At 41.4% G+C, this 20,412-nt stretch overlaps 3 protein-coding genes across 10 annotated transcripts in view; 2 read left to right on the top strand and 1 right to left on the bottom strand.

The window, feature by feature from the left end:
* svopa (SV2 related protein a) overlaps window positions 1-1,780 on the top strand; it is a 6,302-nt gene extending 4,522 nt beyond the window's left edge. The window contains exons 13-17 of the mRNA XM_061279765.1: window positions 115-219; window positions 361-472; window positions 565-646; window positions 759-848; window positions 909-1,780. Of these exons, the coding sequence (XP_061135749.1) occupies window positions 115-219; window positions 361-472; window positions 565-646; window positions 759-848; window positions 909-1,124 (605 nt within the window). The 3' untranslated portion in view covers window positions 1,125-1,780. The remainder of the gene's footprint in view (window positions 1-114; window positions 220-360; window positions 473-564; window positions 647-758; window positions 849-908) is intronic.
* Window positions 1,781-9,532, bottom strand: dao.2 (D-amino-acid oxidase, tandem duplicate 2). 3 transcript variants are annotated; one of them, XM_061279770.1, is made up of 11 exons: window positions 9,485-9,532; window positions 5,908-6,103; window positions 5,724-5,838; window positions 5,375-5,451; window positions 5,119-5,184; window positions 4,495-4,549; window positions 4,156-4,260; window positions 4,008-4,084; window positions 3,513-3,630; window positions 3,132-3,230; window positions 1,781-3,049 (listed from the first exon to the last, which is right to left on the bottom strand). In XM_061279770.1, exons 2-11 carry the CDS (start codon window positions 6,099-6,101, stop codon window positions 2,924-2,926), a joined length of 1,032 nt encoding a protein of 343 aa, XP_061135754.1. In that variant the 5' UTR covers window positions 6,102-6,103; window positions 9,485-9,532; the 3' UTR covers window positions 1,781-2,923. The 3 variants fall into 3 exon arrangements, with proteins under 3 accessions (XP_061135754.1, XP_061135752.1, XP_061135753.1); XM_061279768.1 differs by lacking the exon at window positions 9,485-9,532 and adding an exon at window positions 9,228-9,478; XM_061279769.1 differs by lacking the exon at window positions 9,485-9,532 and adding an exon at window positions 6,400-6,495.
* On the top strand, window positions 7,242-20,412 carry ssh1a (slingshot protein phosphatase 1a). 6 transcript variants are annotated; one of them, XM_061279760.1, is made up of 15 exons: window positions 7,242-7,455; window positions 9,415-9,452; window positions 13,129-13,229; window positions 13,856-13,920; window positions 15,007-15,128; window positions 15,261-15,329; window positions 15,430-15,495; window positions 15,759-15,953; window positions 16,094-16,187; window positions 16,369-16,497; window positions 16,588-16,634; window positions 16,735-16,881; window positions 17,096-17,296; window positions 17,363-18,068; window positions 18,169-20,412. In XM_061279760.1, the coding sequence occupies exons 1-15, from the start codon at window positions 7,375-7,377 to the stop codon at window positions 19,231-19,233; spliced, it is 3,126 nt and encodes a 1,041-aa protein (XP_061135744.1). In that variant the 5' UTR covers window positions 7,242-7,374; the 3' UTR covers window positions 19,234-20,412. The 6 variants fall into 6 exon arrangements, 5 of the variants coding, with proteins under 5 accessions (XP_061135744.1, XP_061135743.1, XP_061135745.1 ...); XR_009714533.1 differs by lacking the exons at window positions 7,242-7,455; window positions 9,415-9,452 and adding an exon at window positions 10,992-11,436 and having other exon boundaries at window positions 18,169-19,546; window positions 19,702-20,412; XM_061279759.1 differs by lacking the exons at window positions 7,242-7,455; window positions 9,415-9,452 and adding an exon at window positions 10,992-11,436.

Here is a 20,412-nt window from a genome sequence, read left to right as displayed (position 1 = left end):
ATATACGATTATTTTTTGTTGTTATTTTCAGTTCTTGGGGAGTTAGCATAAAACCACTGACACTTGAACTGATCCAAACTAGAATTCTAACCTGTGTTGTGTTTTTCCCCCTAGATCGCAAAGGTAATAAAATGGAGAGTAGATGCAACTTGGAGTGTAAATACTTGAACAGCGATGACTACAAAGACCTTTTGTGGACAACCTTATCAGAATTTCCGGGTAAAATTGAAACGGACTAAAATTGTACATATTTTTCTAGATTATTTTTTTAATAGATCACACATTGAAAGATAGTAAAATTGAGCACCTACAATGTACCTCTGATTTTTCATCTTGACTTTACGGGTTCCTGTTCCACAGGACTGTTGGTGACTTTGTGGGCGATCGATCGCTTAGGAAGAAGGAAGACCATGGCCTTGTGTTTTTTTGTTTTCTCTATGTGCATCATTCCACTCTATGGTTGTGTGGGGAGGTAAAAGGAGAACCTTGTTCTCGATATTGTCCTGTTTTTAATCAAGTTAAGTCATTGTCATAAAGCCGGCGTGGCTTCTCGTTTTGTTGCAGAGTTTCCATGACAGTGCTGATTTTTATTGCCAGAGCTTTCATTGCTGGAGGATTTCAGGTTGCTTACGTATATACTCCAGAGGTTAGTATTCACAGAGACGCTGCGGTGAATAGATGTATTTTGAATGAAATCAAGACAGCAGTCATAGAGAAAGAGACTTAGTAGGACCTTCACAGTCTTTTATGTTCTACAGGTGTATCCAACTGCAACCAGGGCTTTGGGTTTGGGAACAAGCAGTGGGATGGCTCGAGTTGGTGCCCTCATCACACCTTTTGTTGCACAGGTACATTTGGCACTTAACTAACAAAGTGGAATGCAAAGTGACTCATGGTTTCTCTTGCAGGTGCTGTTGGAGTCATCTGTGTATTTGGCTCTCTCGGTGTACTGCTGCTGCTGTCTCCTCGCCGCCATCGCATCTTGCGCACTGCCAATTGAAACAACGGGACGAGGCCTGCAGGAATCCAGCCACCGCCAGTGGGGCCAGGAAATGATGGGTCGAGCTTCTTCCTCACAAAACTCAGGGCCAATCCCTCATTCCACCTCCGGCTCTCAGGGCTGAGCAACGTTTGAGATAACGGTGAAGCGCGAAGGACAAAAAAGCTGCAGCAGCTTTTTGTGTGAATCACAAGTCCCATCTACATTCTAGGCACAAACATGACTTCAGAGAGGAAGACGACACAAAATATCATGTCACTGCACTTAACTCTTCATCCACCATTCGTTTTGCTACTGTATGCTTCCAACAGAATGGTTGAAATCCATGGCATTCACGTTGACCAGTGAATGAGTGAAATCAAGAAGAAGTTGGGGGGGTGTCTGAATCTTGTTGTGCAATGCAAGTGAAAAGGTGAAACGCGCTACAGTCATAAGTCAGTGTAGGCCAGGGGTAGGCGAACCCATAGGGGTACGGGAGTTTATTTCAGGAGGTACATGGGAGCGTTTAATGATTTCCTGCGCCAAAATTACAACGGCCACGTATCAACTCGAGTGACACATTGAAGCTTTGATGACTGATGAAAAGAAAGTAAAACTGCTACAGTAGGTCTGAATATTATTCTTTAAAGGGGAACTGTTCAATGATCTCCATTTCTTTGTGGTAAATGAGGTATATTTAAATGCAGTAATCTATGTAAAATGTATTTTACTTATTTTCAAGGCAATATATTTATTTTTATGTTTAATTAGAGTTAAGAAAGAAATATGACGTTAAACAAATTGTTTTTTTCATTTAATGATAGTTTGTGTTACATTTTGGAGAATCGTCAACACGAGTGAGGGGAAAACTCATGGTATGACAAAAAGGTTTGGGGGTACGCAAGTCAAAATGTTGGGAATCACTGGTCTAAGACGTGGGAAAATATAAACACTTACTTCAAATATTACAACTAAAAAAAAGCCTTAAAAAAATACACATATATTATTTACCTGGAAAACATTTACTTCAATTGTACTAGGCGTCTGTACAATTTATTTTTTTCATTCACTGCAGGATAGAGAAAATAGCCAACTAATTAGTATGTGTATCATAATGACCCAAGCGCAAACGCCAATTTAAAAGAAAAAATGGAGAAGTCAATTCCAGTAGCAATATTAATTTATGCCATGATCATTTTTGACATTGGTGAGATATGTTGACAGTACATTCATCAAAATATTTAGTATGTGCCGTGTGTGTGTGTGTGTGTGTGTGTGTGTCATCTGCAATATTTATGAAATATGACTCAATTGCATTTGCCTAAAAATACATGATTGGATTCAAGTACCGAATTATTTTATATATTTTCCATCAGATCCTACAATGCCTAATCAGTCTGATGAAAAATATTGAAATTCTGCGATTACAATACGATACCTATAATGTGACAATTTGGTTCTCATTAGATTCTAAACACTACACTGCATCTATAGTAATGTTTACTTCAGTCTCAACACAGTCATTAAACTTAATGTATACCTCTAAATAATTCATCAGCTCTCGTTCCGTTTCTTTGGAAAAAGGTGATGAAGTATGACAAGTTCAAATAAAAGATGGATGTATTTTTGCATTTTATTTGAAATTTTATTTAATTGAATCAGTATTAAGATTTAATGTACACTTATTCTTGTCAACACACAAAAAAGGTAAATGTACCACATCATGATAGTAAATAATCTTTGTAAAAGATACAATTTGATGTCATTATTTGTTACAGGGATTTTGCAACCTATATTTAAGGCATATTTGTATTTGAGTGAAAGTTAATTTGTTAATCTTAATTTTTTTATATATATATGAGTGAATAAAAATTGTCCCTTACTATAAAGACATTATTAGGTTTGGATTTAATTACAATTAAGTCCCAAATGCTAAAAAGTAATTCACAAGTGAGCTTTTGGTCCCGCTCCCTTTTGTTCCAAAATTTGACCGAAAAGCCTGGCTGCTTCCTGTGCACAACCTCTGCAAATGGTCAATCCAAAACCTCCATGGCCATAGTTGTGAATCACCTACAGGAAAATCACAGTAACTCAGATGCTGAAGACCAGTGTTTATATCTGGAATTCTAATCAGATGTTTTGAATGAATCACCTCGACCGCAGTGGTACCACACAGTATGGTCTCTCTCTCCAGTCTGACTTTATTTCGAGCTGGCCTGAGGCCGGTCCAGTCATCCACTATCTTAGCGTGCTGTGGCAAGAAAACAATAACACAGACAATGCAAGGTCACAGTGCATGATTTTTTTTTATCTGCCTTAGCAGAAAGTAGGTTAATGTATACCCCCCCTCCCCCCTGTTTTTTCTCATCTAAGACCTTTTGTATGCTTCCAATTTTGTGGGAACAATTTTGGGAAGGCGCTTTTCTGTTCCAGGGTAACTGTGTGTTAGTCGTGTTTGCAACGACGTCTGAGATGTCCTAGTTTTACTTCTTCTAGGTGCACATTGTACATGTTAAGAATTGTAATACCTGACCTTTAGACTTGGCTCAAGTTGGCAAGCCTTTTCCCACATGTTCTTATGGTCAGCAGTATCATTACTTTCATTCCAGTTTCCTAACTGGAACACCCCGCCAACTACCACAAACCGACTCCTGCAGACACGTACGTACTTGTGAAAAGAGAGAAGAGAAAGCAGCACTCTGGCAACAAGACAGCAGAATGATTAACACAACGTTGCAACCACTTCTAGCGTGTTTAAAATATACAGTACGTGTAAAATAAAAATGCTACTTTTTAAGTCTCGCTGTCCACATCCCTTTGTGTTAAAAGTTAATTGTAGTTGCTGCAGTCTCGCATCTAATCGATTCTGTCTGGTGCAAATGAACACATCTCCAGCAAAATAACATTTGTGGTGGGAGTCCTGTCGTAAAGGGACAATCGAACAAATCCCAGCTCCACCATTACCAGGAATACAGAAAAGTGACTTTGGAGTCCTGAGAAATTGTCAGCGTCAGGTCACTTGTGTTACCCTGGTATGATATATGGTGAGTTGTAAACGCCCTCAGTGTGGGTCAAAATCCAATGCTTCAACCATGGGGCTTCCACCTAGAAAATAGGAATATGAAGAAGTAATTACCTTTTTTAACTCTACCCCAAAGAGTGACCCTCCGCCTAACCTTTATGATCTGTCCCCGGGCTGGCTGGAGCTCAGAGTCAGGTTGGATGTCTCCGGATCTCACCCCAGTACAGTTTATTATCACATCGGCACCATGTTTTTGCAGCTACAAATGGGGAAGAAGAATTATTTTATGAAAAAACACACACACAAAACAAAAGTACATATTTGCTGAACATTTTCACATTCAACTAAACGTATAAATGTTCAGTTGAAAGTGACATCTATTAATGAAATGATGATCCTGATTCACAGTATCATTAGAAATTCAGATTTTATTTTTACAATATATATAATAATCTCAACGATTGTGAGTGCAGCTAGTGTTTAAAAAGCTAACCTCTGTAAATGAGCCTATTTTCTTTTGGTAAAACTTCACACCCCGTTTTGCCAACCTGAGGAGGACACCAAATTTGAAATTAATACAGAACATGTGCTCATTATGATGTTTTCGTTTCTGCTACGCAAGCCGGACCTGATTTACCATAGTGTGGTTTGACTATGTAAAGTGCTTTCACAGACTTCACGAGCAGACAGCTTGCTGGGCTGAATCATAAAAGAAAAAAAAAATGCAACGGTTCTATTTTTATTAATCTTAACTGCTTTCTTGTCCCACCTTGCGCAGATGATACTACTGTCAAAACCGGTCACTGGTTAACAATAGAGTTATTTGATTCCCTTATCTACTTGGCTTTGTTATGATGATTCCGTTCTACATACAAGGGGCAAAGTAATACAATATGGAATACACATTCTCCATTCATGGTTTAATGGCTTACGAAATAGTCTTAAAATGACCTTTGCCTGGTTCAATTCAGATTACAACAACCAGGTAATATTTTATATATATATATATTTTTTTAAACTGTGCAGATCAAACTGGCTCATGGATTAAGACACTAAGCTAAGTAGTATGAACTGAAATATTGAGACCATATTTGTGTGCATTTGTGCAAGAACTCACCAGTCCATTAGCCAAGGTAGGTATGTTTTACCTTCCAACATGAGAGCAGTGTTGAACCAGCCATGACTAAAAAAAGAAAAGAAAATTTGAAAAAAAGGTATCGGGCAATTGAAAAGAAATAGGTGTGTTAGAAATTAACTCAGTCGTGCAGTAAAACATTACTATGGGACAAAGGTTTCACGATTTCATTGGACCAGCATAATTATAAATGATGACTGTGCTTTGTGTTCACACAGCAGGATGTGTCGGATTCTACCTGTAGCCAGGAAACATCTTCAGCTCTCGCTCTGTGAGTTTTCTGAAGCCCAGGACTATGTCTTTAAATGTTGGTTCCTGCTCACAAAAACTTTGTGACTAGATACGTAGTTGTCTATTACGATGATCTTTGAAGACTTTCTGCTTGCGGTTTTAAGTGCCTTCATAAAATCTCAGTTATTATTTCATGACTGTTGCTGACAATATTCATCATTTATTAAAGTTACATGGACTATCAGACACGCATGTGACTAGATATTCCATTTCACTTAAAAGTATAAATCAAAATAACGCCCAAACTTTGGTTTCTGAGTTATTTTTTTCTAAGTGAAATGTGAAGTTTTACTCACTGGTTTTGGTCCTATGCAGAGGTTGTAACCAGATTGGAGGAAAACACCCATTTTTACACACTCTGGTGAACGGAGACAGCTCACCAAGTAGTCAAAGGTCTGTTTACACCATTCCCTAAAGGTAAGAAGAATGTAGCATCGAAACTAGAACATTTTCAAGAGGAGTCAAAAAGAAAATGAGTACCTCTCCTGAAGATTGCCCTTGTCATTGAAATAAGGTTGCCATAAACCAGCCGCTCCATCACTGGTGGTCAGTGGGGTGAAGCGGTCTGCATACACCTCAATGATCAGCGGATTGACGATGGAATGATACTGCTCATAAATGCTCTGAGCTGTGGACAGACCGATGACTCCAGCACCTATTACAGCCACACGCATATCTGGAATAACAGAACACAAAATGGATAATCCACACATCTATTTCCGACACAGTGGAATATCCAAGTGTAAATCAAATTGTAAAGTTTGTAGTCAACCACAATAGCATGTACTGTACAAGCACTGCACAGAAGGGGCAGAGTTTAGGTTTAAACCGTCTGTGTTGGAATTATTATACATTCCCAAGGGCTAAATTGAGCATTTCTGCAAACGTCGCTCTTCACCTCAGCTTACAAAAATACACACGTGGTCGCGAAACGCGTTGAGTCAGTGTTAGTGTCGAAGAAAGTTACTGTACCGTCAATGTAGAAGCCGATCAACACACACGATGTGAGTGAAAACACAAATAAGTGTATCAGATGTCACTTGTGCGAGGGGCGGAGTCTATCACTGACGTTGGTATTCGTGAATGATTAATGTCATGGTATGGATTTCAGTTTTATTTTTGTTCAAAAATTGTTGTGTTTGTTTGTTTGTTTGTTTGTTTGTTTGCTTGTTTGTTTGTTTGTTTGTTTGTTTGTTTGTTTGTTTGTTTGTTTGTTTGTTTCCTAAGCGGGTAAACACATCAAAGTGAACATAATACACATTCTACTTAAAATCTGTTTTATAATCGATGTGAAGAATTCATTTTGTACACTTTTTTGTAAAAAAGAAAAAAAAAGAAAGAAAATAGCTGTAATATAGAGAAAGGATGGCTTTGGTATGGAATTTAGTACAAAAGTTTGTATTCATGTTTTTTTGAGTTACGAAACAATTTTACTTTTTTTAAAATCCAAACATGACAATTTACGAGGGGAAATAAATCATTTGGTTATAATAAAACAAAATATGATGACAACAGTGTATCCAAGTAGTGTTTTTTTAACTTGAGATGTTCGATGCCACTTTTTTTCCAGACAGATACCAGTACTAACTTGATCAAGTCCACAATACTCGAGTATTCAAGTCACGTGAGTACTGTACGAAGTGTGCGTGTATTCTGAACACAATTCATTTTGATGCTCTTTTCCCTTTCCATCTTCTGAATGTTGCATTTGAATCATCCGCGCAAACGATGACAGCAAGTAGTGTACGCTGTACGACACTACTGTACCAATCAATGGAAAGTGTCATGACGTGAGGTCGGTGGAGGCACTCTCTACCGCCCCTCCGTCTTCCGTCCATCTGTTCATTCAGTTTGCGCCAGGCGGATCGTTAGCCGGGCAGCTAGCTAGCACAAGGAGGCAGCTTCACCAGGCCACAACGGCCGCCGGTGCATCTTCTGCTTCCAGCCATGGCGTTAGTGACTCTGCAGCGGTCCCCGACCCCCAGCGCCGCGTCCACCGCCAGCACCGCGACCACCACTGCGGGCGAGGTCTGTTCTCTCCGTGGAGGAGTGTTATGGATGTATAATAATAAAAATAATCACAATCATAATGATGATGGAAATGGTAATCATAAGGATAATAATAATAATAGTCATCATAATAATATTAAGATTATCATTTAAAAATAAACGAATGCTCCAGGGTGTTGTGGTGTTTATGGGAAGATGCTAACGAGGGGAAATGGTGCCGGAGGAAGGGCCTTTTGCCGGAAGACTTAACGAGCGGCCGTTCGTTGCTTTTTAGCCCAATGAAGTGGCAAACAAACCAGTGCTTCCATTACATTTGCTTACGTGGTCAGGGATATCACGATAACAAAGATTAGCTTGCGCTGGGTGCCTAAGCAATGCAGTTAACGGTAGCTTGGTCGGGACGTGCTTGGCTAGCAGTGAAAATGACGTTTTAATTTAATTTGATTAAACACTCGAGGAACACAGACTGCATCCATGCGCTTCTATTGAAGTTGTCCTTCATTCTCTGTTAGAGCTTGTGAGACGTTCTTGTTTTATTTGATGGCTTGGATGGTCATATTGCTGCTTAGATTTCAGAAACAGATCGTTGGACGGCTCTGTTGGGACTTGTCGATTAAAAAGACTTTCACCCCTCATAGCGGTGTTATTTTGTCGTTTTGGGGGGGAGGCGGTTCACTTGGAATTAATGTTTGGTTCACAATGACAGCAACTTCCCATTTCAAATTGAACAGATTTGTTACCTTCTTCTTTACTACTGATGGGGGCGCTAACTACCAAGTTTAGCAACGATCCGAACTAAAAATGTCTAAATGCACTGCCTCGTATTGGGGTGTATTTTCAAATTTGATCACTCAACTAATGAAAGGCAACACGGACCAAAATCTCTCACTAGTATTGTGCACCCCTACTGCAATCAAAATGTCAAAATTGTTGAAGTAGGCCTTTCACTTCATGCTTTGTGTTGTATCATACTCATTTATCATTCATAGGATAAATAATAATTAGCATTTTGATCAAAATGACATTTCTTCTTTTTCTGGCCACAGCTATCTTAAATCCACAAAAAGTGGTGTTGAAATAACCTTGGCCAAATAGCACAATGTAAGCATGCATGACTTTCTTACTACACAGTAGCTGTTCACATTTGTGCAGTAGTCCCTACTTTTATATTTAGTTTTGCTAATTGAAAAAGGCATCAGTATTTGTTGGCGCAGCCTGCCAGTAAAAACTGCTGCAGCAGCTATGATGTCATCGACTCTATGAGGGGTGGGTGCAGTGGTGGAGTACTACTGCAGGAAAAGAACAGAAATGTAACAGATGCTAATGTTCAGTAGCTTGTATTTTAAGATTAGTTCACCCGATTTACACTCCAAGAGCATCGGACGGGAAATGAAATGGGATAACTGCATAATGATTGATCAGAAATAAACATACCCTTCCCATCTGCATATACCACCCACATCTGCCACTCAAACAGATAAACTTGCACACTATCACGTTAACCACATTGTGTAATCATACTAATGGTGCAATGATGAATCGGTTATTACATTAATCGATAAATATTTTGATAATTAAATCATTCAGAGACGTTTAATTTAAATGTGTACAAATCTTTCGAATTTCAGTTTCTCAACAGTAAATATTTTCAGGTTTTTGGCATTCTCCATGAAAGCAGACTGATTGAGTTTTTGTTTTCTTTCAACATAGGACATCAGCAAACATTTGGTTTTAGTTTTGAAAACGATCCACATTTACTCACAGTATCGTCTAATAATAAAGCAATTTACCTGGTAGTAGTTAAGCATCATGGCACAATACAGGAACCCCGATAGCATCGAATTGTAACTCCTTGGCCCCAAAATAACGATTGATTGTCTAATATCTTTATGTATGCCGTATGTTTGAGCTTGTCCGCATTATATACCATTTAAAATTGCGCAATGTAATTAAGATATTCTCCTTGCTCTATTTCAGGAATTTGGGAGTGAAGATGAGCGGCGTATGAATCAAAGGTAAGATGTGTCTCAAGTCACTTACACCTCACCATGAAATAGATGTCTGTATTTGTCCGCCTTTGCATGTTACACAAAACCAGACGAAGGCAGGATATTTCTGCAACCCTGTGTGCTCATACACGGTCTTGTTTTACAATTTTCTTACAATGGCAACATGAGAGTTGGCATCAGCCAAGATGTAATTAGTGTCAAATTGAAGACATTTCTAAATGGTTTTTTTTTTCCTCAGGAGAATTTGGTTCAAAGGTGTCATTTTGGCAAAGGGTTGAAAAGCTTAACCTTTCACAAAGACATATTATTCTGTAAAATGTAAACATGCCCTAACCCTTTAAAATTAAGGCAATAGAAAATGTGGACATTGTGACAAAAGAGTTTTCAACATGGAATGGCCACGATATTTTGGGAGTTTGGAGGATTGTTGTGGTAACAGACCTGTTTCTATTTTTATCTGCCCAATAAACCTGTTTCTGAAATGTTTTTTTTTGTGTGTGTGTGACTCATAGAAGTCGATCTCTTCCTTTTGACTTCTCCAGTTCGCAGTCACCAGAGCACGCCATCCTTTTACATCTGAGCCATATAACTGCTCTTATGTCTTCCTGCATGTTCTCAAAGTTTGCACTGGCTTGTATAATGTTGATAAGTACAAAATATATATACTGAGAAGATTGTATATATTTTTTTAATTTTGCAAATAAAACTAGTATCGTTACGTAAGTAATGGAGAATTGTCTTGTAAAATTACTCCGGGCCTCAAAATGTTTTGCAACACCTCTGCACTGACCCTAACTGTGCATAGTGATCTAACTCTGCATGAGACAAGTCGTGTCTAGCTTCAAGATTGTACACATTTCTGACATACCGTTGTGTTTAGACATGTGTGGAAATCACAAGTGAATGTAGCTTCTATTGGATGATTCCATATTAAATGGACTTGCATTCTACAGGCGTACTGTAAAGCGATACATTGACATATTTGTGACTAAGCTCGTAACTCCTTTTATCTGTGTATTCAAGTTGTTTTCTCCCATTGAAATAAGTCAAAGTGGGCAGTTACTGCTGGTAATTATTTCAGCAAGACAAATTATATAGTGTGCTAGAATTATTCAATCTTGGTGTATTTTTGATCATTGACAGATTGTTGATACACCCAAGAATTGTTCTGATTTGTGAAAACAATATTTGGTTGTTGTTTTTTTTTCTTCATTTTTTTAAATATGGTTTGTTTTTAGTGTATGTAAGTTTGTGGCAAACATTGGTAAACACCTGAAGAGAAACACGATAGCAACATATGAGATTTGAGAGCTTTTGCCACCTCTCACAGGTTGCCAGTTCTCGCTGCGTTTTTGGCCCAAGAAAGTTCCCCAGAAAGCACTATGACAGGTTCTTCTTCGTCAAACTTTACGAACATCAAAACAAGATCCTGTAGGTGGACTTTTTTTTGTAGTACTGGTAAAACAAGTTGAAATCAAATGCGTGCCATTTACAGTGCCAATTATAATGACAGACGAAACCACTTATTTTCAGCTTACGGATACAAAAAATACATCTGGTAACAGCAGAACTGCTTTCTGCAGCAAGAAAATGTCATGATTTGCTTTTGCCACACTTGTGAGCCAGCATAGACAGACTACATAAGCACGGTTGTGTTTGGTGGAGACTGCAGCATGTTCATCCAGTCTGCGAGCCACACACAGACACTCAGGGAAGGGAGGGAGCTCCAGAAGGAGTGGAATCTTAAACAACACCGAGCAGAGTGGATTAGTCGAGGCGGTCTTGTCAGTCCGTCACTCATAGAGCGATCGAGTCAAGACTCGGAACCGGCACCGCCTCATGGCTCTTTTTTTCTGAAGGCTGGCGAAGAGGAAGTGGCTTGTGGATCCAACAGGATGCTTCTGTTTATAGAAGCCTTTCATGAGGCTGTGATGAAGCTGCCTTATTTTGTGGAGAATGCCATGTCGACCCATAGTGAGGTGCGGCACCTGTGAGTGAAGTTAAGGCTCTTAAGCTTGGGAACTAACATTTTCTATTTCTAACAACAGCAAAACTACTCAGAACACGCGGTCACTTAAATGTCATTCCCGCCCTTCAAATTGAATTCATTAGTCAATATTGTTAAACAATGTCATTCTGTCCAGACCTGTAAATTTAATAATTCGGTCACTGTATCGCAGATCTTCAGAAAAAAAAATCAACTTTGGGTTACGCCGTTGGAAAGGGATGAGCACTTTGGAATCTGTGAAGCATTTTCTCATAGTCCGCTGTTTTCTTTGCTACTCTATACACAGTTATTTTAATGAAAGTTTGCGAATGACCTGAAGCTAAGTCCTGTGACCTTTGTGTTGAGTTTGCCGTCGAAACGAGCAGCTGGAATTTGTCCACCATACTGAACAGCAAGCATTTGCTTGTCTTTCTTTCTGCTCCGGCTGTTCTGGCTCATATTATTATTACAGCCCGAGACCCTCTCTGACGTGGATAAATCTCATATCCAACAAATGAAAACTAAATACACCACAGTGTAACAAAAGCGGTCATTTGAAAAGTCTACCCACATGCTTTGTTTCTGTGGAACCTTTTTTCCATGGTGGTTAGGGCGGAGGGAATGTATTGTGAGGCTAACAAAAGGAAGTTCATTGTTCCTGTCAAATAGGTCTGTTTGCTGCCAGCTTGCTCTTCTGGATTTTTTAGACACTACACTGCTGTACAGATTTCTGGTTGTGTGACAGAGAGATTGAGAGAAAGTCAATGTCTTTGTGTTCTTAGTGTAAGGACATAAATGTGTATTTGGCTTTAAATAGTATTAATATTTCTAGTAATTGGTAGATATATTCACAGATTTAAAAAAAAAATTGACACCTGTTTACTGGGACATAGGGGTCGATACTTTGTCAAATTACCAGGTACACTATTATTAATTTTTTGTAATTTTTTTAAATGTATTGTACCATTTTAGAACACCAATGGAGCAGCAGGGATTTGTTTGAACCTGGTCGCGTCATACAGTTACGAGCCCGCTCAAGCCTCTCGGTGGCTTTTCATAGAAAGCAGTCGCCACACTAAGTTTGTTTTAGTAACGGTCTTTTTCTGAAATGAATGACTCCTATTCAGCAGGATATAAGGAATACATTTTTATTTTCATAGTCTTTTGCAATTGCCTGAAATACGGTGTGTACCCGTCATTCAACAGTTTTGAAATTTCCTAATGATGTCATAGTTTACGTGCAAGAAGGCAGGCGCCCGCCATCCGCCACGTTCAAGGATGAATGTGCTCACATTGATTTTCAAAGAAATGGAACGACTGAAGTCAGCCTGGAGGAATCGTTTCACTTTTTGTTGTTGTCAGATTTTATAGGCAGGTGTGAGCTGTTAATTGGTTAGAATGAAGCTTGGAAATTGTAATTGTCATTTGAGGTTGGACTACATTGAGGTCAACGTGAAGAGAGAACAAGTAAACAGGGTTGTTGTATTCACTGAGTTGAGATGTTATTTCACCACCAGCAGAGAACCATGAGTTATGTTCAAAATGTTTTTACGAGACATTAAGTGAACTGAACCCTCTTTTTAAGTGACTCGTGTCCTAGTCTCACTGGGCCTTTTCTTTAAAAGGCAGAAAAAAAAGAATACATTTTCATCTGTCGCATTTACTGATGTCACCTGTCTCTTTTGTGTTTTGCAGCCTGAGTGAGAGCTTCTTTATGGTGAAGGGTGCTGCGCTCTTCCTGCAGCAAGGGAGCTCTCAGCAGGGCCAAAGAGTTCATCCTCACCACAAGCATGCAGGTGAGAACTACAACAAACACCTGACGGTCGTTCTGCTTTTTTTTTCTTTTTGCATTTGTTTTTTTTTATATTTGCTTTCCAAAGAGTCTTTTTGTCAGACTTGCCAAGCTGGTCAGCCTTGGACTCATTTAATTCGTCTGAAACGTTCCTTTAAACTAATTGGAAATAATACATAATCAGTGGAATTATCTGCTTACATTACCTTTACGGCCTGACACATTTTGATCAGGCTTTTGTTAATGCCTGAGGCAAGAAATGACGTCAAGCTGCAATGTACGTGACCAAACAGTCTTGTACGTTCTGTTTTATGCTAAAGGTTGTAATTAACACCTGTCTTGCTGAAACACTTGGTCTGTCAACATATTCCAACGACGCTGGCTTCCTATCAACAGTTGTCTGTCATCGCAGTTGGTCCTGCACACTCAGTTTCACAATCCAGTTCAACTGATATCTCTCGTTCTTTTGTTCATGTTAAAACGGGAAACCAATTCAAGAATCAAAACATCTGTAGAAAATAATAGGGTGTTGTTTGGAAGTATGGGACCATTTACACCCATTGGAATTCTTTGACCTTTAAATTGAATCACTCACTGTCTGAGACAACTGTTGTCAATGCTCTGTAACAGGGGACTTACCACAACACCTCCAAGTGATGATAAACATTCTTCGCTCAGAGGACCGGATCAAACTGGTGAGAAACAACATCTAGAGTAGGGGTGTCCAAACTTTTTGCAACGAGGGCCATATTTAGTAACTTGAAGGGGCCCGGGGGCCAATATTTTTTGTCGGTTCTCTCCCGGGGGGGCGGGTGTTGCTAGTGGGACGTCCAACGCTGCGCGTTCCCTTCTCTTCTGGGTTGCTAATCGGACGTCAAGCGCAGCGCGTTCGCTTCTCTCCCGGGGTGGGGGGGTCTAGTGTGACGTCAAATCAAGCGCTTTGTGTGGCGGGCTCCATCTAGTGTGAAAACTGAGAAGTGCTCAAGCTGTTGTGCAGGCCACATTCAATTATGTTTTCAGAATTTGCTGCGGGCCAATAAAAACTGGACCGCGGGCCGCAGCTGGCCCGCGGGCCGTAGTTTGGACACCCCTAATCTAGAGCATCAGAAAAATATTCCCAGGACTTCCCCTTTTACACAGGTTGTTTGTGATGTTACAGCCCTTTTTCCAAAATTGAAGGGAAAAAAGGTTTTCCTCAACATACTACACACAGCACCCCTTAATGAGTGTTCATGTTAAAAATAGTGTTGCATAGTGTAGTGTTAAAATAATCAACATTTATTTTAAAATAAATTTAAAAAAAAAAAACGACTTGAACGAGACTTGTTAAATACTTTGTCGATGCAAGTTGTAACCTAACAAAATGTGGAAAAAGTGAAGCATTTTGCCACCCCAGATACACTGTAAGTGTAGTCACGCTACTAACCAAAAGCATACACACACATCCAGTTAGTGTCTTACCTGGCACAGTCAAATGGTTGTCATTTATTGTGTGCTAAATATACGTACTCCGCTTGTTCTTTGTAATTATCAGTTGTGAGAGCAGGTTTGAGCAGCATGGTTTAAAGAGTGTGACCAAATGTTTCCATGCCGTGCGTTAGTTAGAAGGAGTCTCGGAAGTATGAAACAAACACATACTGGTTAGACTGCCCATTGGATGTCATTTGGCGTGGCAGCCCTACATAGTTTGAGTAGAAAACGTCCTTGCCATGAGCATGAATACAACTGCAGCATTTTTTTTTTTTTTTTTCAATGAATGTACATTGTGTGTCCCTGACTAGGCCGTGCGGCTGGAGAGTGCATGGTTAGATCGTGTGCGATACATGGTGGTTGTATACACCAGTGGACGGCAGGACACAGAGGAGAACATCCTACTGGGAATCGACTTTACTAACAAAGACTGGTGAGAAGACAGCTGTAGAATGTGCTAGTATGAATAACACTCTCATTGTTCTGTGTGTATGTGGGGGGGCTGCTTTTTGTTTTGCTTTGCTCATTTGACAATATTACACTCGTGTTTTCGTATTCCTGCCAGCAAAAGCTGTTCGATTGGCATGGTGCTACCTCTGTGGAGTGACAGTAAAATCCATCTGGATGGAGATGGGTGAGTGCCACAGTCACATTTGCCTTCATATCAACACCGCAAACAACAGTTTATGGCATTCCAGCTGGTAGAGTGACCATCTGTTTTGTTTTCACCGCAGGGGCTTCACTGTGACTACGGCGGGGCGGACTCATGTCTTTAAACCGGTGTCAGTGCAGGCTATGTGGTGAGTAATCCTCCGGAGTGTCTCGTATTGTGCGGTCTTCTTTCATGACACACACACAGCACAACAAATCTCCCGATGGCATGTGCTAAACACACAGCCAATCTGCACCACAAAGGCTTTTTTTTTTGTCTTACTGTACACAGCAGTACGCCACCTGCTGGAAATAACAGCGTTGTGCACATTACTCGAGCTGGAATGTAAAACGGCGCATTTGTGTGACTGTTTAGCTGGTTTGGATGAAAATCGCTTCCCTGCTTTCATAGGTCAGCTCTCCAGGTGCTCCACAAGGCCTGCGAGGTGTCCCGTAGGTACAACTATTTCCCCGGGGGCATGGCTCTCACTTGGATGGGCTACTATGAAAGCTGCATCGCTTCAGAGCAGAGTTGTATCAACGAATGGAACACCATGAAGGACTTGGAATCCACACGCCCAGACTCGCCTACTATGTTTGTCGACAAGTCAGTCTTCATAAATTACATAAAAATGTGAACGTTATGTAAGATGATTCTCTTCAACCTTAGTGTTGAAAGTGTATATGATTTTTGCAATTGTGTTATCTCTTGTGTGTCAGATTGTGAACAAACTTTTTCCTTGATAGGCCTTCAGAGAGAGAAAGAACAGAGTGCCTTATCAGAGCAAAACTCCGAAGCATCATGACATGCCAGGATCTTGAGAACGTCACGTGCAAACAGGTAACTCTGACTGACATGGGGCACCTGATTCCATTTGTTGTTTACGTTCATATTTCTGCTTCCTTATAACTGGGTTGATGGGCATATTTATTCTTTTTATTATTTCGAAAACCAAGTGTGTTCTTACTTCATATATGCACACTGTCATGTTTTTGTGTACATAATATTACTATTTTGTCAGATCCGCACTGAGTTGGAGCAGCACATGAGCTGCAACCTGAAGGAATTCAAAGAGTTCATCGACAATGAGATGCTGTTGATTTTGGGCCAGATGGACAAAGCCACACTCATCTTTGACCACGTGTACCTGGTAGAGCTGCTTCTCTTGACTCGACAAACTGTCTGGAAGGATAATGAAAATATACTTCGCCTCACCTCTGTATTTATTCTTTCTTTGAAGGGCTCCGAATGGAATGCGTCAAATTTGGAAGAACTGCAAGAGACGGGGTGATTTATTTGATATTGTACAATAGCTGTGATGAGCTCACACACACTTGCAAAATTGTAATCCGAGCAAGAAGGAATGACCTTTATCTCTCTTCCTCAGGGTGGGCTATATCCTCAATGTTACCCGAGAGATAGACAACTTTTTTCCAGGCACGTTCCATTATCACAACATACGCGTGTATGACCAAGAGGCCACCGACCTGCTGGCTCACTGGAATGATACGTACAACTTCATTGTTAAAGCAAAGTGAGTCGTGATGGAGCAGAAAAACAATTTTGACCCATTTATATCATCAGCTCGTCTGTCAGTCGCTATTCACTAACTTTATTCGGCTTACGTTGCCTTTGCGGCGGGTCCCAGAATGACACTCGTTAGCCAAATATCCCAAGCTTTTCCGAGAGTAGTGTCTAATGTGCCTTCCCAAAATGTTAACTGATGACTTTAACCTTCTACTCACCAGGAAGAACTACTCCAAGTGTCTTGTTCACTGTAAGATGGGTGTCAGCCGATCTGCCTCCACAGTCATTGCGTACGCCATGAAAGAGTACGGCTGGTCGCTAGAGAAGGCGTACAACTTTGTCAAGGAAAAGAGAAGCATCACGCGACCGAACCCAAGTTTCATGAGACAGCTGGCAGAGTATGAGGGCATCCTTGATGCGAGGTATGTGCACATTGTTGCATAAACATCCTCTGTGCGCACTGACTTGTTCTTTGGTTCTCCGTTCAGCAAACAGCGTCACAACAAACTGTGGCAACCCGACGCAGACTGCGAGATGACCGAGGGCCAGCAGGTCTCATCCCAGTGCTCTGGTGAGGAAGAGGGAGATCACCTGACCCCAGAGCCAGCAATGTCTCCCTGCTGTGAAGATGCGCTGCCCGATAGAGGCGCAGCATGCCCCTCCCCTTGCCGAAAAGTGGCCCTGGAGATCGACCCTGCCTACAACAACTATTATTTCCGGAGGCTGTCCGATTCTGCGCTGGACAGTGAGCCCTCAACCCCCGTGCGTGGCCCCCCTCTTCTCGGCATGGAGAAAGTCTTCATTGAGATTGAAGATGTTGAGCGAGACGCTCTGCTGGATGATGAGGCATTTGATGGCCGGGAGGGTCTGGGTCTTCCGCCTTTTGGCTCTACAGCGGAGGGCACCGCAGCCCAGACCTCCAACCGTGGCCCGGAGCCCCTGGAGGAGCTGCGTCTGCGACTGGAGTTTAGCACAGTGGAGGAAGAGGATGAGGAAGATGTGCAAAAGGAGGAGGCGGACATGGAGGTCCTGATGCAGCCAGATGACGGAGGGGGTGGGGATGGAGGCGGAGGAGCTGAGGAAACGCAGGATGTAGAGGTGGAAGCGGAAGCCGACAGCAATGGCATGGACCTGGCAACCCTGAACGATAATTCCAACAATAACAACCGTTTTACCTCTTACCAGAACATCAATGTGAGTTTGTATTTGGAAACATGAAAATGAGGCTTTGAATATGTCCCCCCCACACACAGTCCTGCACACACATATTTTTCTTTTCTTTTTTTCTTTTTAGGGAACAGCTGCCACTCTTGCAGCCGATGTGTCTTTATTTTCACGGAGGGATTTGAATTCCAAGCGGAAGCACATTTCTCTAACCTCGGTTTCAGATCCTTGCCTTAAACTCCAGCCTCTTGACGTCTCAAACACTCCATCCCTGCTATCTCCGGACGACCTTGAGTGTTCCACCCCGTCTCTGTCCGACTGTGCCAACAGCGCTTCATCTGTTTCTGCAGCGCTCCCCGATGTACTGCCGCAGCCAGCTGACTCCCTTCATGTTGTCGGGGTGCAGGACTGTGGCGATGTGTTGCATGTCAACATAGAGCTTGATAGTAGGCCATCTGTAGGCTCTTCGGAGGTTCTCCCGGAGCCTGTGGCCGTGGAGTTGCACAAAGATACACCCGCCGTGGCTTGCCACCCGACTCAGCAGACGGAGACCTTTGTGACGTTGCAGAGGTCAGGTGTGGTGCGGCGCCACGCAGAGAGACTCGAGAGACTTTCGGGTTTGACCCAAGAGAGCCTGCATTCTCTTAAACCTTTGCACATGTCCAAGAACTTTCAGCACAAGGAGGAAGAGGAAGACTTCGCTGTCTTTCCAATAGACTTGACGAAATCATCTACATCGTGCCAAGTAAGGTTGGAGCCTCTGGTTGTTCCCCTCACCAATGAAGCCTTGTTGGGGGGGGTGGGGTCAGGTATGCTCACCCCCACCTCCTCGCCTCACGGCGCCACACTGACGCGCAGCTCCAGCACTGACAGTCTGCGCAGCGTGAGAGGAAAGCCCGGCCTGGTCCGTCAGCGGGCGCAGGAGATCGAGACACGGATGCGTCTGGCGGGCCTCACTGTGTCATCCAGGCTCAAACGGTCCAACTCGCTGGCCAAGTTGGACAGCCTGGATATCTCCTCTGAGGACCTGTGCTCCGCTTGCTCTTCAGATGCAGGAACACTACTGCTTCTCTCACTGTCCCCGGAGCCAGATCACAGCATGGAGTGGCAGTCTCCTGCCACCCCTGTTCAATCCCGACCCTGCCGGGATTTGCACACCGCAGAGAAAGTTCGAGCAGGGGAGCCCATAAGCTGACACGCACGCTGGTACTCCGGCCTCCCCTCATTTATCGCCACGTAGCGCCGTGGAGGGTTGTACAGATTGTGGACACAAAAAAGGTATATAAAGCATTCACTTGTTTGCCACATTGTTTGTCAAACTACTTTGACAGTGAAAGTCATATTGCTGTATCTGACAAGAGAAGCCATCATATCACCTCTGATTTGGTTGGGAGAAACAAGTGCCTTACGTTTGAGACCAGAGAGGCACACGGTTTTTGGGACAAGGCAGATAAGAGGAGGAGAGCAACCTCCAATTCACATACCATGGTGGTATGTACTGAAAAATGGTATGGTATCCATCTGCATTTTTTTTTTTTTTTTTTTTTTTTTTAAATCCGCCTGGTACAATGTTTATTGACAACCTGTTTAATTCCCGTCAGAAAGCGTTGTTCCGTAAGTGTTAATAATTGTAGTTGTTTACTACACCGTTTATTTGTTTTAGATGCCACGGGCTTTCATGATGAATTCACGAAAGCTGTTTCTCCCTGAAGTTGAGATAAAGTGATGAAATTGATGCGTGAGGAATTGTGAGCTTGAATGAGTGATTGAAATGAAAAGTGATGAGAGCTTGGCTTTTCACAATCTTCAGCCAACATCAGAATAACTTTCTGAGTGCGTTGTTCCTTTGAGCTGTTTATTATTTTTTACAACAACAACAAAAATGATGTACTGGTACATAATAAGCTATCTTCCAAAATAACGTTGAGATGTTAACCACCTCATCATTCCCTTCATTGATCTTTGGGAACGTAATGAGCAATCATGCTGTCTGTCTGATGTAATGCAAATTCAGGATTTCATATCAGAAATTCTTTTTCTTTTGCCATAGTTCTATGAACATCTTTGACAAGCTGTGAGTACAAAAAGAAGTCAACCTTGAGGATTGCCAACATTCAATTCATTATTTTTAAATGTGAATAACCAAAGCTCTGTGGCTGTCTCACTAAATTAAAGCTGTACAATGTAACCATCATGTCAATCATGTATTTAAATGCTGTCACACCATTTTGCACATTTGGGAGAAATGCGGATAAAACTTGAGGGAGTTGTTGGGCTTATTGCTGTTAGGCTTTTATGCTCATATCCACTTTTTTTTTTTTTTTTAAACTACGATCACGATAGGTTACATCATTTTATTTGGTAACCTTTTTTT

This window comes from Syngnathus typhle, linkage group LG5, assembly GCF_033458585.1.
Source record: "Syngnathus typhle isolate RoL2023-S1 ecotype Sweden linkage group LG5, RoL_Styp_1.0, whole genome shotgun sequence".
In the NCBI taxonomy this organism is placed as follows: Eukaryota; Metazoa; Chordata; class Actinopteri; order Syngnathiformes; family Syngnathidae; genus Syngnathus; species Syngnathus typhle.
This window is presented reverse-complemented; position numbering and strand designations above follow the sequence as displayed.

What these genes read in the sequence shown, in the direction of transcription:
- dao.2 (XM_061279770.1), bottom strand. Translation starts at nt 6,101, where the DNA reads ATGCGTGTGGCTGTAATAGGTGCTGGAGTCATCGGTCTGTCCACAGCT. An exon ending in CCCGGGGACAGATCATAAAG is followed by an intron (nt 4,085 to 4,155) that starts GTTAGGCGGAGG and finishes CCTATTTTCTAG; the next exon opens with GTGGAAGCCCCATGGTTGAA. An exon ending in TCACCATATATCATACCAGG is followed by an intron (nt 3,631 to 4,007) that starts GTAACACAAGTG and finishes ACGTGTCTGCAG; the next exon opens with GAGTCGGTTTGTGGTAGTTG.
- ssh1a (XM_061279759.1), top strand. Translation starts at nt 11,120, where the DNA reads ATGTTCATCCAGTCTGCGAGCCACACACAGACACTCAGGGAAGGGAGG. An exon ending in GACTTTACTAACAAAGACTG is followed by an intron (nt 15,129 to 15,260) that starts GTGAGAAGACAG and finishes TATTCCTGCCAG; the next exon opens with CAAAAGCTGTTCGATTGGCA. An exon ending in CCTACTATGTTTGTCGACAA is followed by an intron (nt 15,954 to 16,093) that starts GTCAGTCTTCAT and finishes TTTCCTTGATAG; the next exon opens with GCCTTCAGAGAGAGAAAGAA.